At 45.2% G+C, this 24,614-nt stretch overlaps 1 protein-coding gene across 1 annotated transcript in view; it reads left to right on the top strand.

The window, feature by feature from the left end:
* The window catches only part of LOC130124480 (HERV-H LTR-associating protein 1), a 39,217-nt gene that overhangs the window by 5,006 nt on the left and 9,597 nt on the right, over positions 1-24,614 (top strand). The window contains 4 exon segments of the mRNA XM_056293932.1: positions 3,988-4,071; positions 7,054-7,110; positions 7,870-7,950; positions 17,499-17,597. Coding sequence (XP_056149907.1) covers positions 3,988-4,071; positions 7,054-7,110; positions 7,870-7,950; positions 17,499-17,597 — 321 coding nt within the window.

Here is a 24,614-nt window from a genome sequence, read left to right on the forward strand (position 1 = left end):
CGGGAAGTCTGGATTTTTTCTAAACCCCACATTGTGGTGTTTCAGGTCAGTGTATGATCTCATTTTCTTACCTGTGCTGTCAGCAGGCTTGGTGGACAAAGAATGGAATTTGTCGGGCATCCGGGTGGCGTAGCAGTCTATTCCCTTGCCTACCAACACGGGGATCTGCGGTTCAAATCCCCGTGTTCCCTCCGGCTTGGTTGGGTGTCCTTACAGGCACAATTGGCTGTGTCTGCGGGTGGGAAGCCAGATGTTGGTGTGTCCTGGTCGCTGCACGAGCGCCTCCTCTGGTCGCTCGGGGCACCTGCTTGGGGGGGGGACTAGCGTGATCCTCCCATGCGCTACGTCTCCTTGGTGGAACTCCTCCCCGTCAGGTGAAAAGAAGCAGCTAGAAACTCCACATGTATCGGAGGAGGCGTGTGGTAGTCTGCAGCCCTCCCCGGATCGGCAGAGGGGGTGGAGCAGAGACCAGGACGGCTCGGAAGAGCGGGGTAATTGGCCAAGTACAACTGGGGAGAAAAAGGGGAAAAATATCCAAAAGAAAATTATTGTTTTTTGAATTTTCCAATATATCCTAGACAGACTGATCTGCAAGAGTCTTGTCTCGACCTGCAAAGGCAATCGTCATTAATTATCAAGAGCTACTTACAATAACTTTGGATGATCTGTGGGATGACAAGAGCACAGGGTTTTTGTTACACATTGACAAACCACACCGGTCCCCCTCTTCTGCAGGTTTGATCAGCATCACTTCTCCAAGAGGGGTCAACCACCACACGTGAAACAAGGAAACTCAAGAGACAAAAAAGGACAACATGTATCTGATAAAACGTAGACACAGAAACAGACAAGGACATGTGTTTGACAAAACATAATTAAACTGAGTTTCTCAATACCACTTTGGGATAGCAGTTATAGCGATAATAGAGGAGACAGAAAAGAAAAATTAAGCAGGGAAGAGAACTAAGAAGGATGTAATCCAGAGTGTTCCAGGAAGTGAGACAGATGTTAACAGTGTGTATGTGCATGTGGCATGTCCACCTGTGTTGTGTGAGTGAAGTGTCCATCTGTGAGTACACGGGATTAATCCCAAATTCTGGTGTCTTGAGATCCGTGATTTATCGTAACGCCGCAGCAGACAGGCTCTGCAGCCACCCACAGAGCCTGCAGTCATGTAGACACCCCACGACCAAGAGAACAGCCGGAGTCCAAAGCACCGCAACCCGGGGGGAACACAGAACCCACAGGGGGGCTCGCAGAGCAACAGCTCCGCATTGCCCCGAGGAGCACAAGCCAGTCTCCAAAGGCACAAGCAGGGCCCGCACCCCCACCACCAACCCACAGGTGCAGGGCACACCCACCGGCGCAGGACCTGAGCTGCGGACGGAAAGCACAGACGGCCCCGTGACCATCTGACCGACTCACCGCCAGGATCACCCACCTAGTGGGCAGGCAGGGGAGGGCATGCTCATTCAAGCATGACATATGGGTGAGGCTTGCTGCGCTGCCATTGGGTAGATGCCCCCTCCAGCTGCACGCACTGAGCACACACCCACCTAGCTGAAGACACTCAGCCCAGGCCACTCAACTGCAACCCCGACCCCGAGGCAGATAAGGCCTGCAGATAGCCAGACATGTGATCCCCCAAACACCCCTCGCACCCATGGCGCCTGTTACAGAAAAGCCACACAGCAGAAGCCATTCCAACAGTCGCCTCCCACTCCGCGGCCCACACCCATGATGACAAGCTGCCACCCAGGGGCCCTGGAAAGTACCTGGCAGCACTCGCCACACTCCTGCTGGAACAGAGCAAAATGGACACGACCCAGCACCTCCCACCTTAGCAGGGGGCCCTCCCAGCCACCCCTGGCCAGCCAGCCATCCACACTGACCCACCAACAACCTGCCCATTTCAGGAGAGAAGGACAAGGCACAGCAAGACCAATGCAGGAGTGGAACCGGCCGGAGAGCAGCCAAACAGACACCCCCCGGGACCGGCCCACGGCTCATCCCTGGAACCAGAGGGCAGCCCACCCACAGTGACCAGCCAGGGCACTTGGCATCCGACCAAGTGCCTCCAGCATTGAGGGCTGTCCTGTGCCTCCAACGAGCCCCTGAGCAGGACCCTGCCACCACACATGCATGCCACAGGCACCAATCAGGCCAATGTCCCCCCACCGGGCCCCCCAGCAAGAAGCCCCCCTTGCACCAACAACAGCAAGGAGACCACACCCAGGCGGCCAAGGATGACAATGGGGCCCCGCCCCTCTGAGGTTGATCATCACTCAGGCAAACCCACCCTGGGCACACCCATCCAGGTTCAAGTGCCCACCCAGGGCCTATGACCAGACGGCACATCCCACCGACCCCAGCATGACCCTCCTCTCCCCCCACAGCACGTGGGCAGACACGAGAGCCCTGCCACCCCGCTGACCACGGGGCCGAACCTCAACCTAGCGACCTGTACCCGTCGCTCCCCACCCTGAGCCCCAAACCCAAAAACGCACCCCATACGTGCAGCCGTAAGCCGGCAAGAGGTGATCCCCTAAACCTACCCCAATGGGCCCAGGATCCCCCCCGCAGCCACAGCACCCAGGACAACGCCAATAGCAGCAGGACATCCATCCAACCAGAGACCCACTGCAACCCGAAAGCCCCCACATGCCCAAGACCCACAACATCGTCCCCTATCTGAAACACGTTGGGGTTTTTTTACAGTGTAATACAAATGATGACTATTCCATATTAGTGGACTTCATTTATTCAGTGACAACCAACATGCTCCAACAGCTGAAAATGTTTTTAAGGTAATTGACTCTAGTTAATTCTCCCCTGTTCACTCGGACACATGAGCGCCTACACAAAAAAACAATGACTTTTTCTTTTAAACTGGTTCAAAATCCTGATATAACAACATAAAGGCAACAATCATCCTTCCTTCTTTTCTGTTGCAGTGTCAAGTCAGGTCAGTTTTATTTGTATAGTCCATTATCGCATATTACAGATGTGCCTCATGGGGATTTACAGCAACACAACATCCTGTCCTTAGACCCTCACATCGGATAAGGATCAACTCCCTAAAAAACCCATTAACAGGGAGAGAAAACAGGAAGAAACCTCAGGGAGAGCAACAGAGGAGGCTCTCTCTCCCAAGACGGAAAACGTGCAATGATGTTGTGTTAACACAATACAACATTGAAAGAGGATAACACAACTATAATGGAATTATAAAATGTATGAAGAATATGATGAGGACGATACCAAGCAGTGTTCATACGCCACCAGAACAGCCCAGGACACAAGCCACGTGACCAGCATCACCATGTAGACCTGGGAGGAGGACAGGGAGGACAAGGGAGACTCACATCACACCATTCACACACATGGGAGAAGAGAAAGGAGAAGACATCATTCAGAGAGAGAAAAGACATGAGAGAGAAGAAAACAGTTTGCAATAGTTAATAATCTATACTCTATAATCTGGTCGGCAGAACAGTGGTTGGTAAATTCATTGAGACAGAAACCGACCCGCCACGCAGTACAGGTTGTGAAGCACTCGACTTAAAGACAACTAATTGTAAGCTAATGCAAAAAGACAACTTTTCAGTTTGGATTTAAAGGACTCAACAGACTCCGATTGTCTGATGGCAGCAAGCAGGTTATTCCACAAGAACGGGGCCCGATAGGAAAAGGCCCTGCTGCCACCAGCTGACTTCTGCTGACGGGGCCTGGTGCCCCATTATTTGGATGAAAGAACATAAAACATCTCCGCCATTTTGATGTTATTTCCACCAAAGTTACTTCAATGCACAACATTGCTTAATTATACTTATGCTAATTTGCATTTCTAATGAGCCCGACTCGAGTGAAACTCAAGCCACCCAGGAAAGACTTGGAACAAACCCACCTTGTAGTCAAATAACTGCTGACGTATTTCAAACCGAATGAGTCATAACACATTGCTCTGAATCTCTTTACCTTCACCAGACTTCACCGCCATACTGCTGGACGTGATGGGCAACTCAACGAGTTACCTCCATGAGCTGTTCAAGTCTGCCTCTATATTATCAGGTGAACTTCAGGACTTCATATAGAACTCATACCGACTACCCTTATCAAAACATTTTATAATTTGGGCGTCCGGGTGGTGTAGCGATCTATTCCGTTGCCTACCAACACGGGGATCACCAGTTCGAATCCGTGTGTTACCTCCAGTTTGGTCGGGCGTCCCTACAGACACAATTGGCCGGGTCTGCGGGTGGGAAGCCGGATGTGGGTATGTGTCCTGGTCGCCTCCTCTGGTCGGTCGGGGCACGTGTTCAGGGGAAAGAGGGAACTGGGGGGGCATAGCGGGATTCTCCCACGTGCTACGTCCCCCTGGTGAAACTCCTCTCTGTCAGGTGAAAAGAAGCAACTGGTGACTCCACATGTATCGGGGGAGACAAGAAAGGGGGGGGGGACTTTATATAATTCTATTATCTATAGCTTATGTTGTATCTTATGGAACTTTCTATCTACATCGTTTCTATACAGCACCTGTCAAACATTTGGACACACCGACTCATAGCAGGGTTTTTCTATATTTTTAGTAAATTTCACTAAAGTACTAAATGAAACAAATTGTTGGGGTGGAAGGCATTTCAATATGTACATTTTTTAAAATTTAAACTTGTTTTGGAAGGAAATTCTGAAATAGGCATTCAATCTGGTGTGTCCAAACGTTTGACCGATACTGAACACAAACTAAAATTATATTGGTAACGCTTTAAATTACAGAGGAACAACCAAGAAATATACAAGTAAAATAGATGTAAATGAAAATAAGGTGAACATTGAACGTCCTGCTGAGTAACACACTAGCCACAGTGAAGACAGTGCCACATAATATTCACCTTATATTCAAGTTTATCAGATAATTACTATTTATCTCTGTGTGACACAGGATCCATACTCCTTGTGTTTGGTACAAAGTGATGGGTGAATTTATGCCATGCAGTGTTTGATGTCAGTAACATCGCATTATAATGACAAGGAGGCAAACTAGAGATACAGAGAGGATCCTATTTTACTCATCTATTACTCAGTAACTACCACTCATCATACTTTGATTATATCTATTTTACTGGTAAGTTACTTGGCGACTTCTGTGTAATGAAAAGTCCAGCTCTACAAGTAATATAAAATACAACATTTTCCTTCATTCTGATAGAGAGCTGCTGTCTGTGTCTGCCTGCTTTTCCACTCTTGTTTTTATCAATGCAAAGCTCTCTTGACACCGTAATTGTGATTTAGGGGGACACGAATAAAGTTGAAGTAACACAACAAAAAAGGAACAAGGCATGACATGACATGACACTTCATGGCATGCTTGAAGCACAGGACAAAATAAAATAAGACGGGACAGACCAGGTTTAATATTACACATTTATGTCATCTGGTTGTGTTGTAGGTATGGAGGGAATACAAGTTTAAAGGTTTTTTTCAGAGTCTAGTTTTTCAGGTTAGTTGTGGCAGATTTGTGCATCTGACTGGTAAGGAGAGGAGGTGTGGTATTGTATGAGGAAGTCGGGAGTGGCAGAGAAGTATGTAGGAGTGGTGCAGGATATGTATGAGGGAAGTGTGACAGTGGTGAGGTGTGTGGCTGGAAAGACAGATGGGTTCAAGGTGGAGGTGGGATTACATCAAAGATCGGCTCTGAGCCCTTTCTTGTTTGCAATGGTGATAAACAGGTTGACGGGCGAGATCAGGCAGGAGTCTCCGTGAACTATGATGTTTGCGGATGACATTGTGATCTGTTGCGAGATGTACAAAGCACATCTCACATAAAGTGAGATGTCCAAAGTAACGGGGAGTGCAGAAGAGAGGTGAAGAAGAGAGTGCACGCAGTGTGGGGTGGGTGGAGAAGTGTCAGGAGTGATTTGTGACTGAAGGGTACAAGCAAGAGTAAAAGGGAAGGTTTACAAGATGGTTGTGAGACCAGCTATGTTTTTTCTCTAATTTATTTTTGATTTTCCCCTTTTTTTCCCCTACCAATTTAGTGGCCAATTGATCCCTATTTTAGTTCAAACACCCACCCTCATACTGCATGTGTTCACCAACTGCATCTCTCTGGCCGGCAGTCTCGAAGGAGACGCCTCCCCGCTTCCGTGACAAGGCGAATCCAGGCCAAATCACTGCTTTTTCCGACACACACAGAGACGCATTCATGTGATGAACACAAGCCGACTCCGCCCCCCTCCCGAAGACAGCGTTGTCAATTATTGCTGCTTCATCGAGTCTGGCCATAGTCGGATCTGGCAAGACCGGGGCGCGAACCCCAGTCCCCAGTGGGCAACTGCATCGACACAAAGCTGATGCTTAGACCCGCTACACCACCGCAGACCCTGAGACTAGCTATGTTGTATGGTTTGGAGACAGTGGCACTGATGAAAAGACAGGAGGTGTCAGAGTTGAAGATGATAAGATTTTCATTGGGAGTGATGAAGGAGGACAGGATTAGGAACGAGTATATTAGAGGGACAGCTCAGGTTGGACGGTTTGGAGACAAAGCAAGAGAGGCAAGATTGAGATGGTTTGGACATGTGTGGAGGAGAGATGCTGGGTATACTGGGAGAAGGATGCTGAATATGGAGCTGCCAGGGAAGAGGAGAAGAGGAAGGCCAAAGAGGAGGTTTATGGATGTGTTGAGGGAGGACATGCAGGTGGCTGGTGTGGCAGAGGAAGATGCAGAAGACAGGAAGAGATGGAAATGGATGATCCGCTGCGGCGACCCATAACAGGACTAACAGGAGCAGCCGAAAGTAGTAGTAGTAGTAGTAGTATAGTAGACTGGTATGGAGATGATAAAATAGAGGTTTGGATCAGTTTAACGAACAGTTTAAACAGCAATGGTTTGGGCGGATTGATATGGTTGGTGGTGTTTTGTTTCATACTGGATTTGGATTTGTATGCGCCATTTTGATTTCCAGACATTTCTATATAAACGTACATATTTTGCCGTGGACTGAGTAGTAATCTATCTTGATATTTGCATTATTTCCATCTGTATTTCAGTCAGTCAGAGGAATGATTCAGAATGCATCTACATCTGTGTGATGGCGGGTCGAACAGGTTGGTAGAGTTGGTCTGAACTTGATGATTCGTTTTTAAATCCTAAGTATGATTCCAATATTGATTTATGTTGTTAACACAATTTCCTATTAAAGTTGAGGCCAATTAACTTTTATGCTAATTATTACTTAACCAACTGTAACTGAAGCATTTGTTGTACATCTCCTTTTATATCACATTTCACAAAACATTATTATGGTCCGTCTTGTTTTTAACGGTTTGATCTTTTAAAACGCTGATTTCCATTATTGTTAGCACTTATTTTCTGTCACAATCACTTCGAAACGTTATTTTACAATATTAGATGAGGTTTGAGCTCAATGAATTTGATTTTATCTTATTGAATTAGGTCAGATCAGACCAGACCGGATTACAACAATCTAGATTATCATATTTTAGAACATAAAAATACTCATTGCAGCAGCAAATAATAAAACAGAGCTGAGTGAAAAAGATACAAATTAAATTGTAAAAGAAAAAATGCAAAGCGGATTTGAAATACAACTCAAGTTTCATTATGCCTGATGTGTATTTAGATTAAATCATATCAGCATGGTGCAAACACACCAACTGAACTAATTAATATCAGATCAATTATATATGACTTGGTAGCTCGTTTTAGAAAAGTCCTGTTGGATTTTGGTTCATTTGTCATTTTAAGGGCATGAAGGGGTACAGGGAGTATCATGAAAGGTCAATTTGTGATCCTGGTCTCGTGATTCATTCATTTGTAAGGCTGATTTTGTGAGTTTTATCCAGATAAAGAGCTTCCTCAGCTGTGGGAGGTGGACTCCATCACGCCCCTCTTTAATCAGACCATCATGGAGGACCCAAAGAGAGGTTACACACACACACACACACACACACACACACACACACACACACACACACACACTCTCTCTCTCTCACACACACACACACACACACATACATGAGTTATGTATTTTTGGTGGACGATATACAAGAGAAATTAAGAGGGGATTGACCAGGTCCACTTTAATTAATTGCACCTCAAAGGTGAGGAAATAATCAAGAGTTCCATAGGCAGCAATTAAAATGTTTCCTTAAACACACTAGATCCCCACCGTGCCCGGAAGGACTAGACGTGCTAAAAAAGTTACAGTCATCTGGACAGAGCTCAACAAGTGGAGCATACTCACCAGAGTTCAGCCAGGTTTCCGTCACCAGTAGGAAATCCAATCCATGGGCGGTGAAAAAGTCATTGAGAATAAAAGTTTACTGGTTAAGGATCTAACGTTGACTAGAACCACTTGGACTGGAATAGCAGTATAAACCGACAACAGCTCTCATGCCAGAGGGTGGAGATTCTGGAGGACTACATCGACTCACTTCACAATTAGCCTGGCGGGGAGCCCACAGGGCAGCGTTCCGGCATCCAAGTCTGTGTCTCGATGGAACAATGAGGAATGAAGCGACATGGTTGACAAGGTCCAACATCGTCGAGCTAAAAAAGTTGGGTCGGTACCGAGCGAGAGCAGGCAGGATTCCTCAGTTTAACCGAGGTGCCTGCATGTTTACTGCGTCTCCTAACTTGTTTCCTACAGTGGTAGCCGCAGGTCTACCACCGTATATACCTTCCAGTAGTTGGGAAAATAGCTTAGAGACTTGGCTGGGCCCTAATACACCTGACAGGGCTATACAACCGGGTTTTTCTGTGCACCGCATGGCCCGTTCCATGACAATTACTGGCAAGGTAAAGGGAAGTGGTGTATGCTTCTTTATTAACAATTCATGTTGCACTGATGTGGAAATAGTCTCCCAGTCCTGCTCACCAGTGTTGGAACAACTAAAAATAAGGTGCAGACCATCCTATCTCCCAAGGGAATTCCCCTGCATGTTGTTAACTGCCGTCTACATACCGCCACAAGCTACTGCCGCAGTGGCCCTGGACGACCTGTATGGCGCTATTAGCAGGCAGGAGAAATTGTACTGAGGCCATTTCAATTGTGGCGGGGGACTTTAACCACTGTAACCTGAAATCTGTGCTACTAAAATTTTACCAACATGTCACCTGCCCAATCAGAGGCAATAAGACTCTTGACCACTGTTACTCCACGGTCAAGACAGCTTACAGGTCTATCCCACAACCGCACTTTGGGAAATCCGACCACCTGTCAGTGCTCTTGCTTCCTGCCTACCAGCAGAAAGTGAAGTGTGGCACAGCCCACTATGAGGACAGTACAGAACACAAATCCAAACTTCAGGGATGTTTTGAATCAACAGACTGGTCAGTCTTTAACGATTCAGGCTCAAGTTTGGATGCGTATGCTGAATCAGTAACTGGCTATGTTAGATTCTGTGTGGATAATTGTATCCCAGTACAGACTATTCACTCCTACCGCAACCAGAAGCCCTGGATTAACAGCTACATCTGGCTGACGTTGAGGGAGCATATCATCCATCCATTTTCCGAACCGCTTATCCTGCTCTCAGGGTCGTGGGGATGCTGGAGCCTAACCCAGCAGTCGTTGGGTGGCAAGCGGGGAGACACCCTGGACAGGCTGCCAGACTATCCCACAGGGCCGACATACACACACACACACCCACACACATTCATACCTAGGGACAATTTAGTATGGGCGATTCACTTGACCTACATGTCCTTGGACTGTGGGAGGAAACCGGAGCCCCCGGAGGAAACCCACGCAGACATGGGGAGAACATGCAAACTCCACACAGGATGACCCGGGACGACCCCCAAGGTTGGACTACCTCGGGGCTCGAACCCAGGACCTTCTTACTGTGAAGCGACCGCGCTAACCACTGCGCCACCGTGCTGCCCTGAGGGAGCGTACCACTGCTTTTAAATCAGGGGACAAGAAATACTACAAAAAAATCCAGGTATTGCTCAAGGAGAACCACCAAAGCCACTAAAAGACAATATAGGGGCAAACTGGAAAAGGACTACAGCGGCTGTGACTTGCGGCGCATGTGGATGGGGCTGCAGGTGATTACAGACTATAAATCTACACACAGTGTGGCTATCAACACCTCTGCCTATCTCCTGGATGAGCTTAACAATTTTTATGCGCACCTTGACGCTCATAACTTGGACCCAGTGACAGCAGCACAGTGCTCATGCGATGGAGTCGATCTACAGGTGACAGAGACTGATGTGAGTAAAACTTTTAAAAGGGTTTAGGCCCGTAAAGCTGCTGGCCCAGACGGTATCCCTTCCCGTCCTCAAGGCGTGTTACACACAGCTATCTCAGATTTTTACTGACATTTTTAACCTGTCCCTGTCATTGTGTGGTTCCACTGTGTATTACGAAAACCACCATTGTGCCTATACCTAAGAAAACCTCTGTCTCTTGCCTTAATGATTACCCACCTGTGGCTTTGAGCGCTGTTATTATGAAGTGTCTGGAAAGATAGGTTATATCATATATAAAATGTAACCTTCCTGTTACCCTTGACCCATTACAGTGTTCCCTGCTGGTCCATCAGATCTGTAGATGACACTATCTCACTTGCTCTGCATACTGCTTTAGTACACCCTGAAAAGAAAAACACCTATATCAGAATGTTGTTTATTGATCACAGCACACACTTGAGAAAGACTGGTTTAGACTGAAGACGTCACTTAGTTGAGTGATGAAATGTATTTGTCCATAAACGTTGTATCCAGATAATTCTTACCTGGATTATTGAGCATGCATCAAGACTCCATCCATCCATCCATCCATTTTCCGAACCGCTTATCCTGCTCTCAGGGTTGCTGGAGCCTATCCCAGCAGTCATTGGGCAGCAGGCGGGAAGACACCCTGGACAGGCCGCCAGACTGTCACAAGGCGCGCACGCACGCACGCACACACACACACACACACACACACACACACACACACACACACACCCACCCTTGGGACAATTTAGTACGGCCGAGTCACCTGACCTACATGTCTTTGGACTGTGGGAGGAAACTGGAGCCCCCGGAGGAAACCCATGCAGACACGGGGAGAACATGCAAACTCCACACAGGACGACCCGGGACCACCCCCAAGGTTGGACTACCCTGGGGGTCAACAATAGCATCACTAAATTCACAGATGATACCACAGTGATTGGACTAATAAGCGACAGTGATGAGAGGGCCTACAGGAAAGAAGTGGAAGATTTAACCATATGGTGCCATGATAACAACCTTTCTCTAAATGTAAATAAGACAGAAGAAATCATTGTTTACTTTAGAAAGATTGGAGGAAATCACATTCCTCTTTCCTTCAATGGGTCATCTGTTAAAATGTGGAGTTTTAGATTTCTCAGTTTACACATCACAGATGCTCTCACACGGTCTCTCAACACCAATTGCATCCTGAAAAAGACACAGCACAGATGCTATTTTCTCAGGTGTCTCAATAGTTTTGGTATGAGTACCAAAACGCTTACGAACTTTTATTGCAGTACCATTGAGAGTGTCTTGACAGGCTGTATCACAGTGTGGTTTGGCAACCTGCCTGCTCAGGACTGCAGACTGCTTCGAAGGACTGTAAAAACAGCAGCAAAAATCATTGGCATAGAACTACCACAACTTCACAACATTTACACCACCCGCTGTGAAAGGAAAGCCCAAAACATCATTAAGGACACCAGCCATCTCCGTTCTCACTCCTTCCATCTAAAATATGTTACCGGAGCATCAAATCACACACCACCCCTCTCAGTAATAGTTTCCCTCCACAGGGAGTCGGGTTGCTGAGAAGCCGATGCACCCATATTACATTACATTGTTGTGTTATCGACCATGTACTGTACAAAAAAAATCTCTCTCACCCTTTTACAGGTGGTGTTTGTCTTCCTTAAGCTCGGGTCCTCTGCCAGAGGCCTGGGAGTTTGAGGGTTCTAAGTAGTACCTTAGCTGTTCCTAGGACCACATTCTTCTGGATAGAGACCTCAGATGTTGATCCTGGAAACTGCTGGAGCCACTCTCCCAGTTTGGGGGTCACAGCCCTAAGTGCTCCTGTTACCACTGGGACTATTGTGGATTTCACCTTCCACATCTGATCTAGTTCTTCCCTTAGCCCTTGGGATCTCTTTAGCTTCTCATACTCTTTCTTCCTGATGGTGCCGTCACTCAGGCTTGCTACATCAATCACTACTGCTGTCTTCTGTTCCTTGTCGACCACCACAATGTCTGGTTGGTTAGCCAGCACCTGCTTGTCAGTCTGGAACTTGAAGTCCCAAAGGATCTTAGCTCTGCTATTCTCAACCACCATTTTATTTTGGAAGAAAAATAGGAATTTATTGCATTTGTTGATGGAGAAGGAGTGAGTGGGGTTGTCCATGGGTTTAAGAAGTTTGTTAACGGTGGCTAATAGCACACTTGGGTTTCCACAGCCAGACTGGATTATTCCTGAGTAGTAAGTGGACCGGGTTATGTTGAGGGTGGCTTTGTAATGTTGTTGATGTTCCTTGTGTGCCTCTGCATGAACAGTGAGACCTATTCTTTTGGTGAGCCTCTCAAGTTGGCATCCCCTGGCCTTCAGGTGGTGCAGCTTTTCAGTGAACCAGGGGGAAGAGTGTGTAAGAGAGATAGTTTTGGTTTCAATGGGTGCACACTGGTCTAGGCAGGAGAGGCATTCTGTGCAAGGATGAAGTCTGAAATGTTCTCTGACAGGCAAGTGGAAAGAGAAAATGGATTGATGGAAGGTCAATTTGGAGGATGATGGTCAGATGATCACAGATGGTGAGGTCAGTACTAGACAGATGGCTGATGCTGGTGCCAGTGGATCAGACCAGGTCAAGGGTGTGGCCTCTAATGTGAGTGGGGAAAGCTACATGTTGAATGGTGCTGACCAATGTCAGAATTTCCAGAAGTTCAACTGCTGATCTAAAGCCAGTGGAGTCTACATGGATGTTAAAGTCGCCCAGGATTAAAAGAGATAGTGATATAGCACACAACTGTGTTAGAAATTCTGACAAGTCTGAGGGAAAGACAGGTTTGGGCTTGGGGGGCAGTAAATGACAGCAGTGACAAGAGGTCTAGGACCAGACAATTTGAATGCAAGAGATTCAAATTGGGGGGCTGAATGGATAAAACATTAGTTTTGATTTCCTGTCTGTGGAAAGGTGATTTTGTTACCTCGACCGTACAGGAGAAGATCGTCCATGGATGAATATCTAACAGGTGTGGCCTGATTTAAAGAGAAATAATCCAGTGGCTTTTGACAGGTTTCAGTAAAGCAGAGGTAATCACGCTTATTATCCATTATACACTAAATAAGCCAAAACTTTAAAACCACTGACAGGTAAGTGAATAATATTGATTATCTCATTACAGTGGCACCTATCAAGGGGTGGGATATATTAAGCAGTAAGTCAACAGTCAGGAAAAATGGGCAAGTGTAAGGATCTGAGCGACTTTGACAAGGGCCAAATTGTGATGGCTAGATGATTGGATCAGAACATTTCCAAAATGACAGGTCTTGTGGGGTGTTCCTGGTATGTAGCAGTCAGTACCTACCAAGAGTGGTCCAAGGAAGAACAACCAATGAACTGGCGACAGGGTCTTGGGTGCCCAAGGCTCATTGATATGTGTGGGGAGTGAAAACCTGCCCGTCTGGTCTGATCCCACAGAAGAGCTACTGTAGCTCAATTTGCTGAAAAGTTAATACTGGCTATGATAGACAGGTGTCAGAACAGACAGTGCATCACAGCTTGATGTATACGGGGCTGTGTAGCCACAGACAGGTCAGAGTGCTCATGATGACCCCTGCCCACTGTAGAAAGCACCTACAATGGGCACATGAGTGTCAGAACTGGACAATGGAGCAGTAGAAGAAGGTGGCCTGGTCTGAGGAATCACGTTTTCTTTTACATCATGTGAATGGCCAGGTGCATGTGCTTCATTTACCTGGGGAAGAGATGGCACCAGGATGCACTATGGGAAAAAGGCAAGCCGGTGGACGCAGTGTGATGCTCTGTGCAATGTTCTGCTCGGAAACCCTGGGTCCTGGAATTCATGTGGATGTTACTTTGACACGTATCATCTACCTAAACATTGTTGCAGACCATGTAAATCCCTTAATGGCCACAGTATTCCCTATTGGCATTGGCCTCTTTGAGCAGCAAATGTGCCCTGCCACACTGTAAGAATTATTCGGGAATGGTTTGAGGAACGTGACAAAGAGTTCAAGGTGTTACCTTGGCCTGCGAATTCCCCAGATCTTGATCCAATCGAGCATCTGTGGGATGTGCTGGAAAAACAAGTCCAATCCACGGAGGCCCCACCTCACAACTTACCGAAGTTAAAGGATCTGCTGTTCACATCTTGGTGCCAGATATCAGAGGACACCTTCAGAGGTCTTGTGGAGTCCATGCCTCGACAGGTCAGAGCTGTTTTGGCAGCACAAGGGGACCTATAAAATATTAGGCATGATTTTAATGTTTGGGCTGATCGGTGTAAATTCACAGAGGATAAGACTTTTTATTGTTTAGCGAATGGGTATTGAAGAGAGCGAGTTTTAGATGGGACGGTTTACTGATGGGCTAAGACGCTTTGGCCAAGGCTCTCAGATGGTCAGTGCGCACGTGTTGTTTGTTGTGATGATGCCATGCAGGTGCGACTGCTCGCTTTCTGGACCATAGAGACGGGATGGAGTTCTCTGAGTAATTAAACTTGCATCGTCTGCCTCTGTGGACATAGCGTGGGTGATGCAAATGTCCATGGTGTTTTACGACATCGATGCACCCTGGGGTCATGGGCCCATTGAGTAATGAAGTTCAGAAGCCGAGTATCTTAACTCCAAGCCAGCCAAGGAGGAAATCAGCCTAAAGCAGCATACCCAGAATTGGAGAACCGACTTGTTAGGAAGTAAAAGGTAAGTGACAGCAGGCCAGGTAGAACCATCAAAACCTGAAATCGGAGTTACTAGGACTAGTTGGGGTAACAAACAGGAAGGGACATAAATTTCAAAATAACAGAAAGCCAAAATATGATCAGATCGAAACTAGATTGAGCTCCAACTTCGGGAAAAAAAAGTCAAAAGTGGAAAATCGCTGAACAAACAAAGCCAATGTCTTCTCACATCAGGGAAAGTTTTTCCAGCAAAACGGAACAGTATTAATATTCTAACTGACCAAGGTCTTTGCCTGCTGTTAAGCCCTTAAACATGTAATATGTTTTTTTTAAATATTAAAAATGCCATTTTTTAATACCATTTCATGTTGTTATTTCATAGCAACAGACATTGGTGCCAGTGGAGTCCACCATTCCTACCAAATATTCAAATATAATGGTGCCCACATGGGAAATGAGTTGAGTTTGCCACAAAAGGAAAAGAAGAGGGACGTTACGTGTTGAATACAGAAGAGAAAGTAAAACACAAAGCCAAACATTATCCAGCGTTCTATTAGATATATTGAAAAGTTTGACTCAATATTGAACTGATTTCAATATTACTGTGACAGATAACATTGTTGATCCGTCTTCTTTCTTGAGGAGAGACACACTACCACAGGATTATCTTCTCATTGCACTCCTATTGCTACAGTGCACAGCCAAGGAAACCGTACTGGTGTTAAATCAAAATCTGCAACTGTCTAAAATTTTGACCCGCACATCAAACCTTTCTGAGCATTCAGGTTCACACTTATGGAAATGGATTTGTGGTATGAAAACAAATGATTGTGTCCACCAGATGCCACTACATCCACTTAAAAGAAATTCAGGATAACCACTTTAAAATGAAAATATAGTATATAGTCCCCCGTTTCTTTACTGAAACACCAAGATGTAAATCTTCGAGCAGAAATTCCCTCCTTTTCACATCCAACTTCTCAGAGACTGATGTGAGTTAAGGTTTAATCTTTTTTCATAATGAAATCACACAGGTTGAAAAAGCCACTTCTATTTACAAAACTATTCTTTTCCGTGCTTTTCATGTTATCTCTCTATGGCTTTTCTAGCAGGTAACATCTCATCTCCCAAGATACCTGTTGGTAAGTAAGTTGCCTTGTTAGAAGATCTCACTCAAGCATCCGTTGTAATCTAAGACACTAAGCTTGCCATTCAGTTCTCCTTTGAAAAACTCTATTTCAAAAACACAGGATGGCATCAGTTGGACACAAATGTGAGTCAGATTTCACCATCTGGGATGAGCACCGTTCTCACCAGCAGAGTTCACTCCACTGCACATGGTGGGTCCAAACAGATGGCTGACTCAATGTTATGGTTTCATTTAGATTTTAGCCAAGACACCTTCCAAACCCTTCATTTATATTTGGAGTCATGTTTACATTCAAGTCATTTAGCTTAATTCCCTTATCCAGATTGCTTTGCACAAAATGCAGTGGTCGAATTATACTATAAAAGTTCTGGATTATTATCATCAACTAAAATACACAATTGTCAAGGCTGAAAGGGTGAACATTACACACAAGATTCAGTGTCACATACATATCCTTGTCCTCTGTGAAATTCAGCATTCTCATCAGCATATATGTTGTTATATTTTGAGACACAAGTTCAAGTTCTTATGCATTCTTTGAAACAAGCCCCTGGTCAGATCAAACATTCTCTTAAAAGCAACTCTTATCTGCACTTGTTTCATCAGGTTCATCTACGACTATGGATGGGACAGCACAAAAACCAATGACCACCACGTACAAATCTACCACAACGTCACCAGCAATAAAAATATCAACCCCTCAATATTCTACAACCTTAATCGCACTGAGTAGAAGGACAGATCAATGGACCATGAAAACAAAGACTCCAACAGCTTTTACAACAATGGGAAAATCTGCTGGGATGATGGAGACACCAACAGTATCCCACATCCAAACAATAGCAAAACCAACCACACCTCCAAGGACGTCGACTTTAATCCAACCGATCACAACCATGACACAAACAACTAAATCCACAGATCAACCAACCCCAACTTTGACGGCAGCTCCTGTTGCAACTGCAATTACAGCCCAATCAACTATTTCTACACTTCAACCAGCCATGACAGCAACCTTTATTACAGTCCATCCAATCATGATGTCAATTAAACAAACCACATTTACCCCAATCATTAGTGGTACACCCCTACTAACAAAAGCGAAAGCCAGTCCCAGAACAAGCCCTCAAATAGCTCTGGGTCAGCCCACTACAACCAAACACAAAGCTACACACCAAATAACTACAAGCACAAGCAAACTTTCGAAGATAACATATGAACTCGCCACAGTCCAGCATGCTACAACCACTAGCCAACCACCTACAAGTACAAGCATACATGGTAAAAGCACACAAAAACCAGCCATGTTCCAATATGCTACAACTGCACTCCGCAAAACAACAACTACTGAACAAACAGCCAAAGTAAAACTGGTGACGACACAGCTTCAGCCGACAACAGCTCCCTTTGTCTTGACTGTAGTTCAACCTACGCCGGCTCAGTGGAGCTCAGTACATTTGACCACAACCACAACAACTGTGAGCAGGAAAACCACCAAATCTCTACAAACAGAAAAGCCAGGTAAGTGATCATGTTTTTTAAGAGAGGCGGTGTGGGCTGGATGCAGACATAGACACCCATAGAGAGATTACAGTGTCTAACACTATAGGTCAATGGGTCAGGTAGGATGTAATTTATAATGTATTGCAAAGTATCTTTGGGGTTTAGGTGGGATTTCAAAATCTTTTTTGATCTGATCTGGGACCAGTTTCCATATCAAGATTTACTTTACGGCCCTGAGACTAAAATCTTAACACCAATATACCCACATGTATTCAGTCATAATGAATGGAATCACAAAACAAAGCATGGCCTCGTGGTTCATAGATGAATTTCCGAGCTACTGGATGGAAAATGCTATCTAATCGTTGTAGTACTGGGGGATTTGGAAAATGATATTATCGCATAATCAAAGGGAATTATATATATACAGTGGATGTAAAAAGTCTACGCACCCCAGTTAAAATGGCATGTTTAAAATGATTTTTTTTTCACTTGAATTTAAAAGGTTGCAATTTAACTTTAAAGGTGGAAAAAGTTCTGACATGATTTCTCTTGGTTTCATTTTTTGACATAAAAACCTGCCATTTTAACAGGGGTGTGTAGACTTTTTATATCCACTGTATATACAGTACCATGAAAAATTATTTGCCCCCTTCCTGATTTCCTCTATTTTTGCGTATTTGTCACACTGAATGGTTTCAGATTTTGTAATATATGACAAGGAGAACCCGGGTAAACACAAATTACAGTTTTTAAATAATAATTTCATTTATTGAAGGAAAAAGGTTATCCAACACCCATTTCACATCGCTGTGGAGGAATTGTGGCCCATTCCTCATTGTAGAATTACTGTAATTCAGCGACATTGGAATTTTTGAATATGAACTGCTCATCTAAGGTCCTGCCACATCATCTCGATGGGGTTGAAGTCAGGACTTTGATTAGGTCACTCCAAAACCTTCATTTTGTTTCTTTTGAGCCATCCTGAGGTGGACTTACTCTTGTGTTTTGGATCATTGTCCTGCTGCATAACTCAATAACCCTTCAGCTTCAGATCACAGACTGATGATCAGACATTCTTCTTCAGAATCTTCTGGTGGAGAGCAGAATTCATGGTTCCTTCAACGATGGCAAGTCTCCCAGGCCCTGAGGCAGTAAAGCATCTCCACACCATCACACCACCGCCACTATATTTGACTGTTGGTATGATGTTCTTATTGTGAAATGATGTGTTTGCTTTATGCCAGACATAACGGGACCTAATGTCTTCCAAAAAGTTCCACTTTTGACTCGTCTGTCCACAGAAAATTACTCTAAAAGGCTTGGTGGTCATCAATGTGCTTTTTTGCAAATGTGGACAAGCTCTAACATTTTTCTTAGTTAGTAGTGGTTTGTGCCTTGCAACTCTCCCATGAATCCCATTTTTGCGCGGTCTCTTTCTTTTTGTCGAATCATGAACAATGCCCTTAACTGAGGCTAGAGGGCCTGGAGTTCTTTAGATGCTGTCCAGGGTTTTTTGTGACTTCATGGATGACTCATCGCTGCACCCTTGGAGGATTTTGGTTCCTGGGAAGTTTCATCACTGTTCCAAGTTTTCTCCATTTGGAGACAATGGCTCTCACTGTGGTTTGCTGGAGTCCCAGAGCCTCAGAAATGGCTTTGTAACCCTTTCCAGACTGATTTATCTCAACACCTTTTCATCTCATCTCCTCCGGAGTTTCCTTTCATAGCAACAGAGTGGGCTGCTTGTTGAGACCTTGTAGCGCACTTCTCATTCATGGTAAGGTTCTATACAAGTCATGTTTAGATGCAACAGGGCTGGCACTAATCAAGCCTGGGTGTGTCTCCTCTTATTGAATCCACTGATCAATTAAAACTGGTTAATTGGTTGACTGAGCAACTAAGGGGGCAATTACTTTTTCACAAAGGGTCAGTTGTGTTGGATAACTTTTTCTTTAAATAAATTTATCATCTAAAATTTTTTTTTAAATTGTGCTTACCCAGGTTCTCCTTGCCTTATATTACATTTCATATGAATATCTGAAACCACTCAGTGTGACAAATATGCAAAAATGGTAAGGGGGCAAATACTTTTTCACAGCACTACTATATGTATGTTTCTGAAGTCCATCATATTGACCCGTTTGGTAATGTAAAGTATAATATCAAACCAACAACATCAGAACTTTTTGGTAACAGATTCTCGTTATTAATTTAAACAACAAAAAATGTGCTCGCACTGTGACAATATCTGAATTTCGTCCCAGTACCATAATTCTGAGAGACGATAAAAAATAAAATTGAATTATTGCCCAACTGTAGATAGTAACATATATGGACTTCATATATACAGGCCACACACATGTTAAGATGTGAGAAATGGATATATTATTCAACAAAATGTCCAAAACAACTTCTCTGGTTCACTAACTATTGCTGTATTTACTGCAAAGGGTTTTTAAGGCCATGACACACCAGGCCAACGGTCAGCTGTCAGCCAATGTCGGGCCATCGGTGAGCTTCTGTGACCCTAGTTTTTGCGGTTTGTCCCCCACCGCCAGCACTAGGCGGACCTGTTAGCAGCTTTTCAGCTGATTCAGCATGTTGAATTGGCGGAGCCCATCGGTGAGAGAGATCACTCTGATTGGCTGTTCAGCTTAGTGAATCAGTGCAGAACGTACATGCTAATTGACCCGTTGGCTGTAGTCTTTGCGGTGTGTTCGAGTGCTACTTTTTGGCCCAGACGGCAGGCGACGTGAGGCGACGCAACAGTCGGCCTTCGTTGCTGCTAGTCAGTTTGGTGTGTCTGGGCCCTTAAACTCTCTGTCAAATTCGAGTTGGTCTAAATGAGTTTTTGGTGCCAAAGAGACACTCTCCACTGCACTGAAAGAAACAGCAAAATCTGTTCATTTATTTCAAAATGTATTTCGAAATTACCAGAGCTTTTTGTTGAAAAGGCAGGTATTGAAGGTGGTGCACTGGGCACAGCAGAGCCTTTCTCTTGCTACACTGCTACAATTTGACTCAGCTCTCGCCTCTCCTGACCAGGCTATAGAGAACAGCTGTAATCATATCAGCTCTGATCAATGGGTTTTTTTCTGGCTAGACCACGGGCACGGATTCAATTTCGGCCTGGGGGAAGGTGTGCTTTGTGGGTGCTTACTGTGTGTGTGTGTGTGTGTTAGAGAGTGCATTAGTCAGTGCATGAGGACACAAAGAAAGAGAGAGCATCTTGGAGGGGAGGGAGAGGGAGAGAAAGAGAGAGACTGAGATAGTAGCCATGACAACCAGCTCATCCCCAACCTACCCCCTGCTAAAGCGTCGAGGAGCTGAGGTCGAGAAGCAAATTAAAGCCATGTATTTCTTATTTGGGGGTTCTCTGCATGACCACAGGACTCCTCCGTGAAGGAAATGGTAATCTGTTTAACAAGGGTCAAAAGAGAGGAGCAAAACAGGAGCTCCTTGGAAGTGCAAACTACGATTAACAAACAAGAGAACTGGCGGTCGACAGTTGAAATGAATGTATGTGTAACAGCGTAAACTTGATCGACAAAGCCCAATACTCACCAAAACCAGTGATATGGTGATTGTAATTAAGATCATACCTTAATTACCAATGTTCCAAATATATGTGGAATATGACTGGAAGGATTGGATTATTTTCAGTCAAAGTCCCGTGAATTTCATGAATAATAATGCGAGGTAAGAAACAATTGTGTATGTACTGTGAAATGTAATAATTATGAGGGGAAAAAAATTATTTTCAAAGAAATCTCACTTTAACTTCGGGTAAATGTTTCCTAATGGACACTGCAGATGAGGTGCCTACTGCATCAGATAATTCCTGCATTGACCAATTTGCAGAAATATATGACAATCACACTGCAAGACTCAGAAAATTTCCACCCAATCCACTAGGACAGTGGTTCCCAACCCAGTCCTACAGGACCCCTGTAATGCTGGGTTTTTGTTCCACCAGGTAGTCAATTACACTCACCTGTTGTGATAAGATGGCTGGGATACCTGACAAAACAGTTTAATGTGATTACCTACCTGCTAGAATAGAAAACCAGCAGTACAGGAGTCCCTGAGGACTGGGTTGAGGATTAGGGTATTCTCAGCATCACAAAATGCTAAATGATCTTATATAAACTACTACTATTACTACTCCTACTACAACTTTTGGCTGCTCCCGTTAGGGGGCGCCACAGTGGATACCCATTTCCATCTCGTCCTGTCCTCTGCATCTTCCTCTGTCACACCAGCCACCTGCATGTCCTCCCTCACCACATCTACAAATCTCCTCTTAGGCCTTCCTCTTCTCCTCTTCCCTGGTAGCTCCATATTCAGCATCCTTCTCCCAGTATACCCAGCATCTCTCCTCCACACATGTCCAAACCATCTCAATCTTGCCTCTCTTGCTTTGTCTCCAAACCGTCCAACCTGAGCTGTCCCTCTATAATCGTTCCTAATCCTGTCCTTCTTCGTCAACCCCAATGAAAATCTTAACATCTTCAACTCTGCCACCTCCAGCTCCACCTCCTGTCTTTTCTTCAATGCCACCATCTCCGAACCATACAATATAGCCGGTCTCACAACCATCTTGTAAACCTTCCCTTTTGCTCTTGCTGGTACCCTTCTGTCACAAGTCACTCCTGACACTCTTCTCCACCCGCTCCACCCTGCCTGCACTCTCTTCTTCACCTCTCTTCCACACTCCCTGTTACTTATCTTATATAAATATAAATCTCTTATATAAATGATCTTATATAGACAAATTAACAAAATAGTTTAACATATTTATCTTATATCTATTTCCCCTTTCTTATACAATGCTTACTATTAACTTAAATTGCAGAGATTGAAATAGACAGTAGGGAGCAGTAGCTGCTCGTCATCTGAACACATCCCAGCGTGAGATCTGCCTAGCAACAAACGGTAGGCCTGAACATTTGTGAGGAGTCATTAAAGAGGTCCAGCTGCCGAGTCCAGATGCAACGGAGGGAGAATGAATATTCATTATTTATGGTCAGGGATCATGTGGGTGTAGCGCTGATAAGACAAAACTATTTAAAGTTTTCATTAAAGGTACAACCCTTAATTCAAAAGGTCACCCTACTACCAACATACAAAACACGCCATCGGAAGCGGCTGTCACTCCCAAATTGATGGACAGGTCTGTTACTACAAGGGCCGACACCGAACAACAACTAAATCTGAGTTTCTCATTTTTTTTCTGATGCTGTAAAAGGTTTATTCACATTGCTAATGGAGGTAAAGATTGGAGTAAAACACACCCACATTTTCAACTACCATCGATTGAGAAAGACAAAATGGTGGTTTTATACGGATATATTATAGCTATATATCTATAGCTAAAACTCTCAAATTCTGCTGGTATATATACCGCCGTTTAATATGGCCAAATAACTCACAGATTGACCCTTTTTTGGGAGAGGGGAATTTTTCCCCCCTTTTTCTTCCCAATTGTACTTTGGCCAATTACCCTATTTGCTGAGCCATCCCGGTCTCTGCTCCACCCCCTCTGTCGATCCGGGGAGGGCTGCAGACTATACCACATGCCTCCTCCCATACATGTGGAGTCACCAGCCTCTTCTTTTCACCTGACAGTGAGGAGTTTCACCAGGGGGACGTAGCGCGTGGGAGGATCACGCTATTCCCCCCAGATCCCCATTTCCCCTTAACAAGCGCCCCGAATGACCAGAGGAGGCGCTAGTGCAGCGACCAGGACATATACCCACATCCCGACTTCCCAACCACAGACACGGCCAATTGGGTCTGTAGGGACGCCCGACCAAGCCGGAGGTCACACGGGGAATCGAACTGGCGATCCCCGTGTTGGTAGGCACAGCTTGAACCTTTAAGCAACTACTGCACGGGAACTGTTCAGCAAGGCAGCAGAAGTTGCTCTGACATAGCACCATTGACGTTGCAGTTGAAGGACCAGCAAAAACAGACTATTGTTGCAGTGAGCAACAGCAGGAAACTGGGGTTTCAGTGTACATTTTTTATTTATTAATTTGGAATTTCCCCCCTTTCCCCCCCCCCAATTGTATCCGGCCAATCACCCCACTCTTTTGAACCACCCTGGCCACTGCTCCACCCCTCTGCCAAACCAGGGAGGGCTGCAGACTACCACATGCCTCCTCCGATACATGTGGACTCGCCAGCCACTCCTTTTCACCTGACAGTGAGGAGTCTTGCCAGGTGGACGTAGTGTGTGGGAGAATTACACTATCCCCCCTCAGTTACCCCTCCCCCCGAACAGGCGCCCCGACCGACCAGAGGAGGCGCTAGTGCAGCGACCAGGACACACACACCCACATCCGACTTCCCACCCGCAGACACGGCCAATTGTGTCTGTAGGGACACCCGACCAAGCCGGAGGTAACACGGGGATTCGAACCGGCGATCCCCGTGTTGGTAGGCAACAGAATAGACTGCTACGCTACCCGGACGCCCACTCTTCTTCTTCTTTTTTTTATACAATTCACTGATCTCTGTCTCTCTCTTGCTCTCTCTCTCCATACACAGACGCGTCTTATAATTATGGTTCCAGGGGAGGAAATAGACACTCAGTGCTGGTTGCATGCACATGTATCTGTTAAATGTCAGCGCTCTGTTTTTCTGAATCCTCTTTAGGAGAACTGGAAATGGCTCAACATTTGTATGGTAATTCGAGGCGCAGTGCACCTACCACCTGCTCTGTTCTCACTGTAATCATGCTAAATTAACACCAGGGGGGCGTCTGCTGGGAAATAAACTGCTACCGTGCAGAGGAAGCAAATACATTCCTCAACAGGGGTGCTAAGAACAGGAAGTGACAACAACCAGGGTGGGAAAGTACGACCAGCCTCCAACCAAACACACAGAAATATCTTGTTGTATCTGGTGAGATTCTCTACTCTACCAGCCCCTTTATTTGTGGATTCTATTCTATTTTGACATTTGTTTTTAATCTTTTTTGGCGCATGGAAGTCCAAAAGTGACTAGTGAACTCCATGATTATCAGGA

The sequence above is a fragment of the Lampris incognitus genome, chromosome 14 (assembly GCF_029633865.1).
Source record: "Lampris incognitus isolate fLamInc1 chromosome 14, fLamInc1.hap2, whole genome shotgun sequence".
Taxonomy (NCBI): Eukaryota; Metazoa; Chordata; class Actinopteri; order Lampriformes; family Lampridae; genus Lampris; species Lampris incognitus.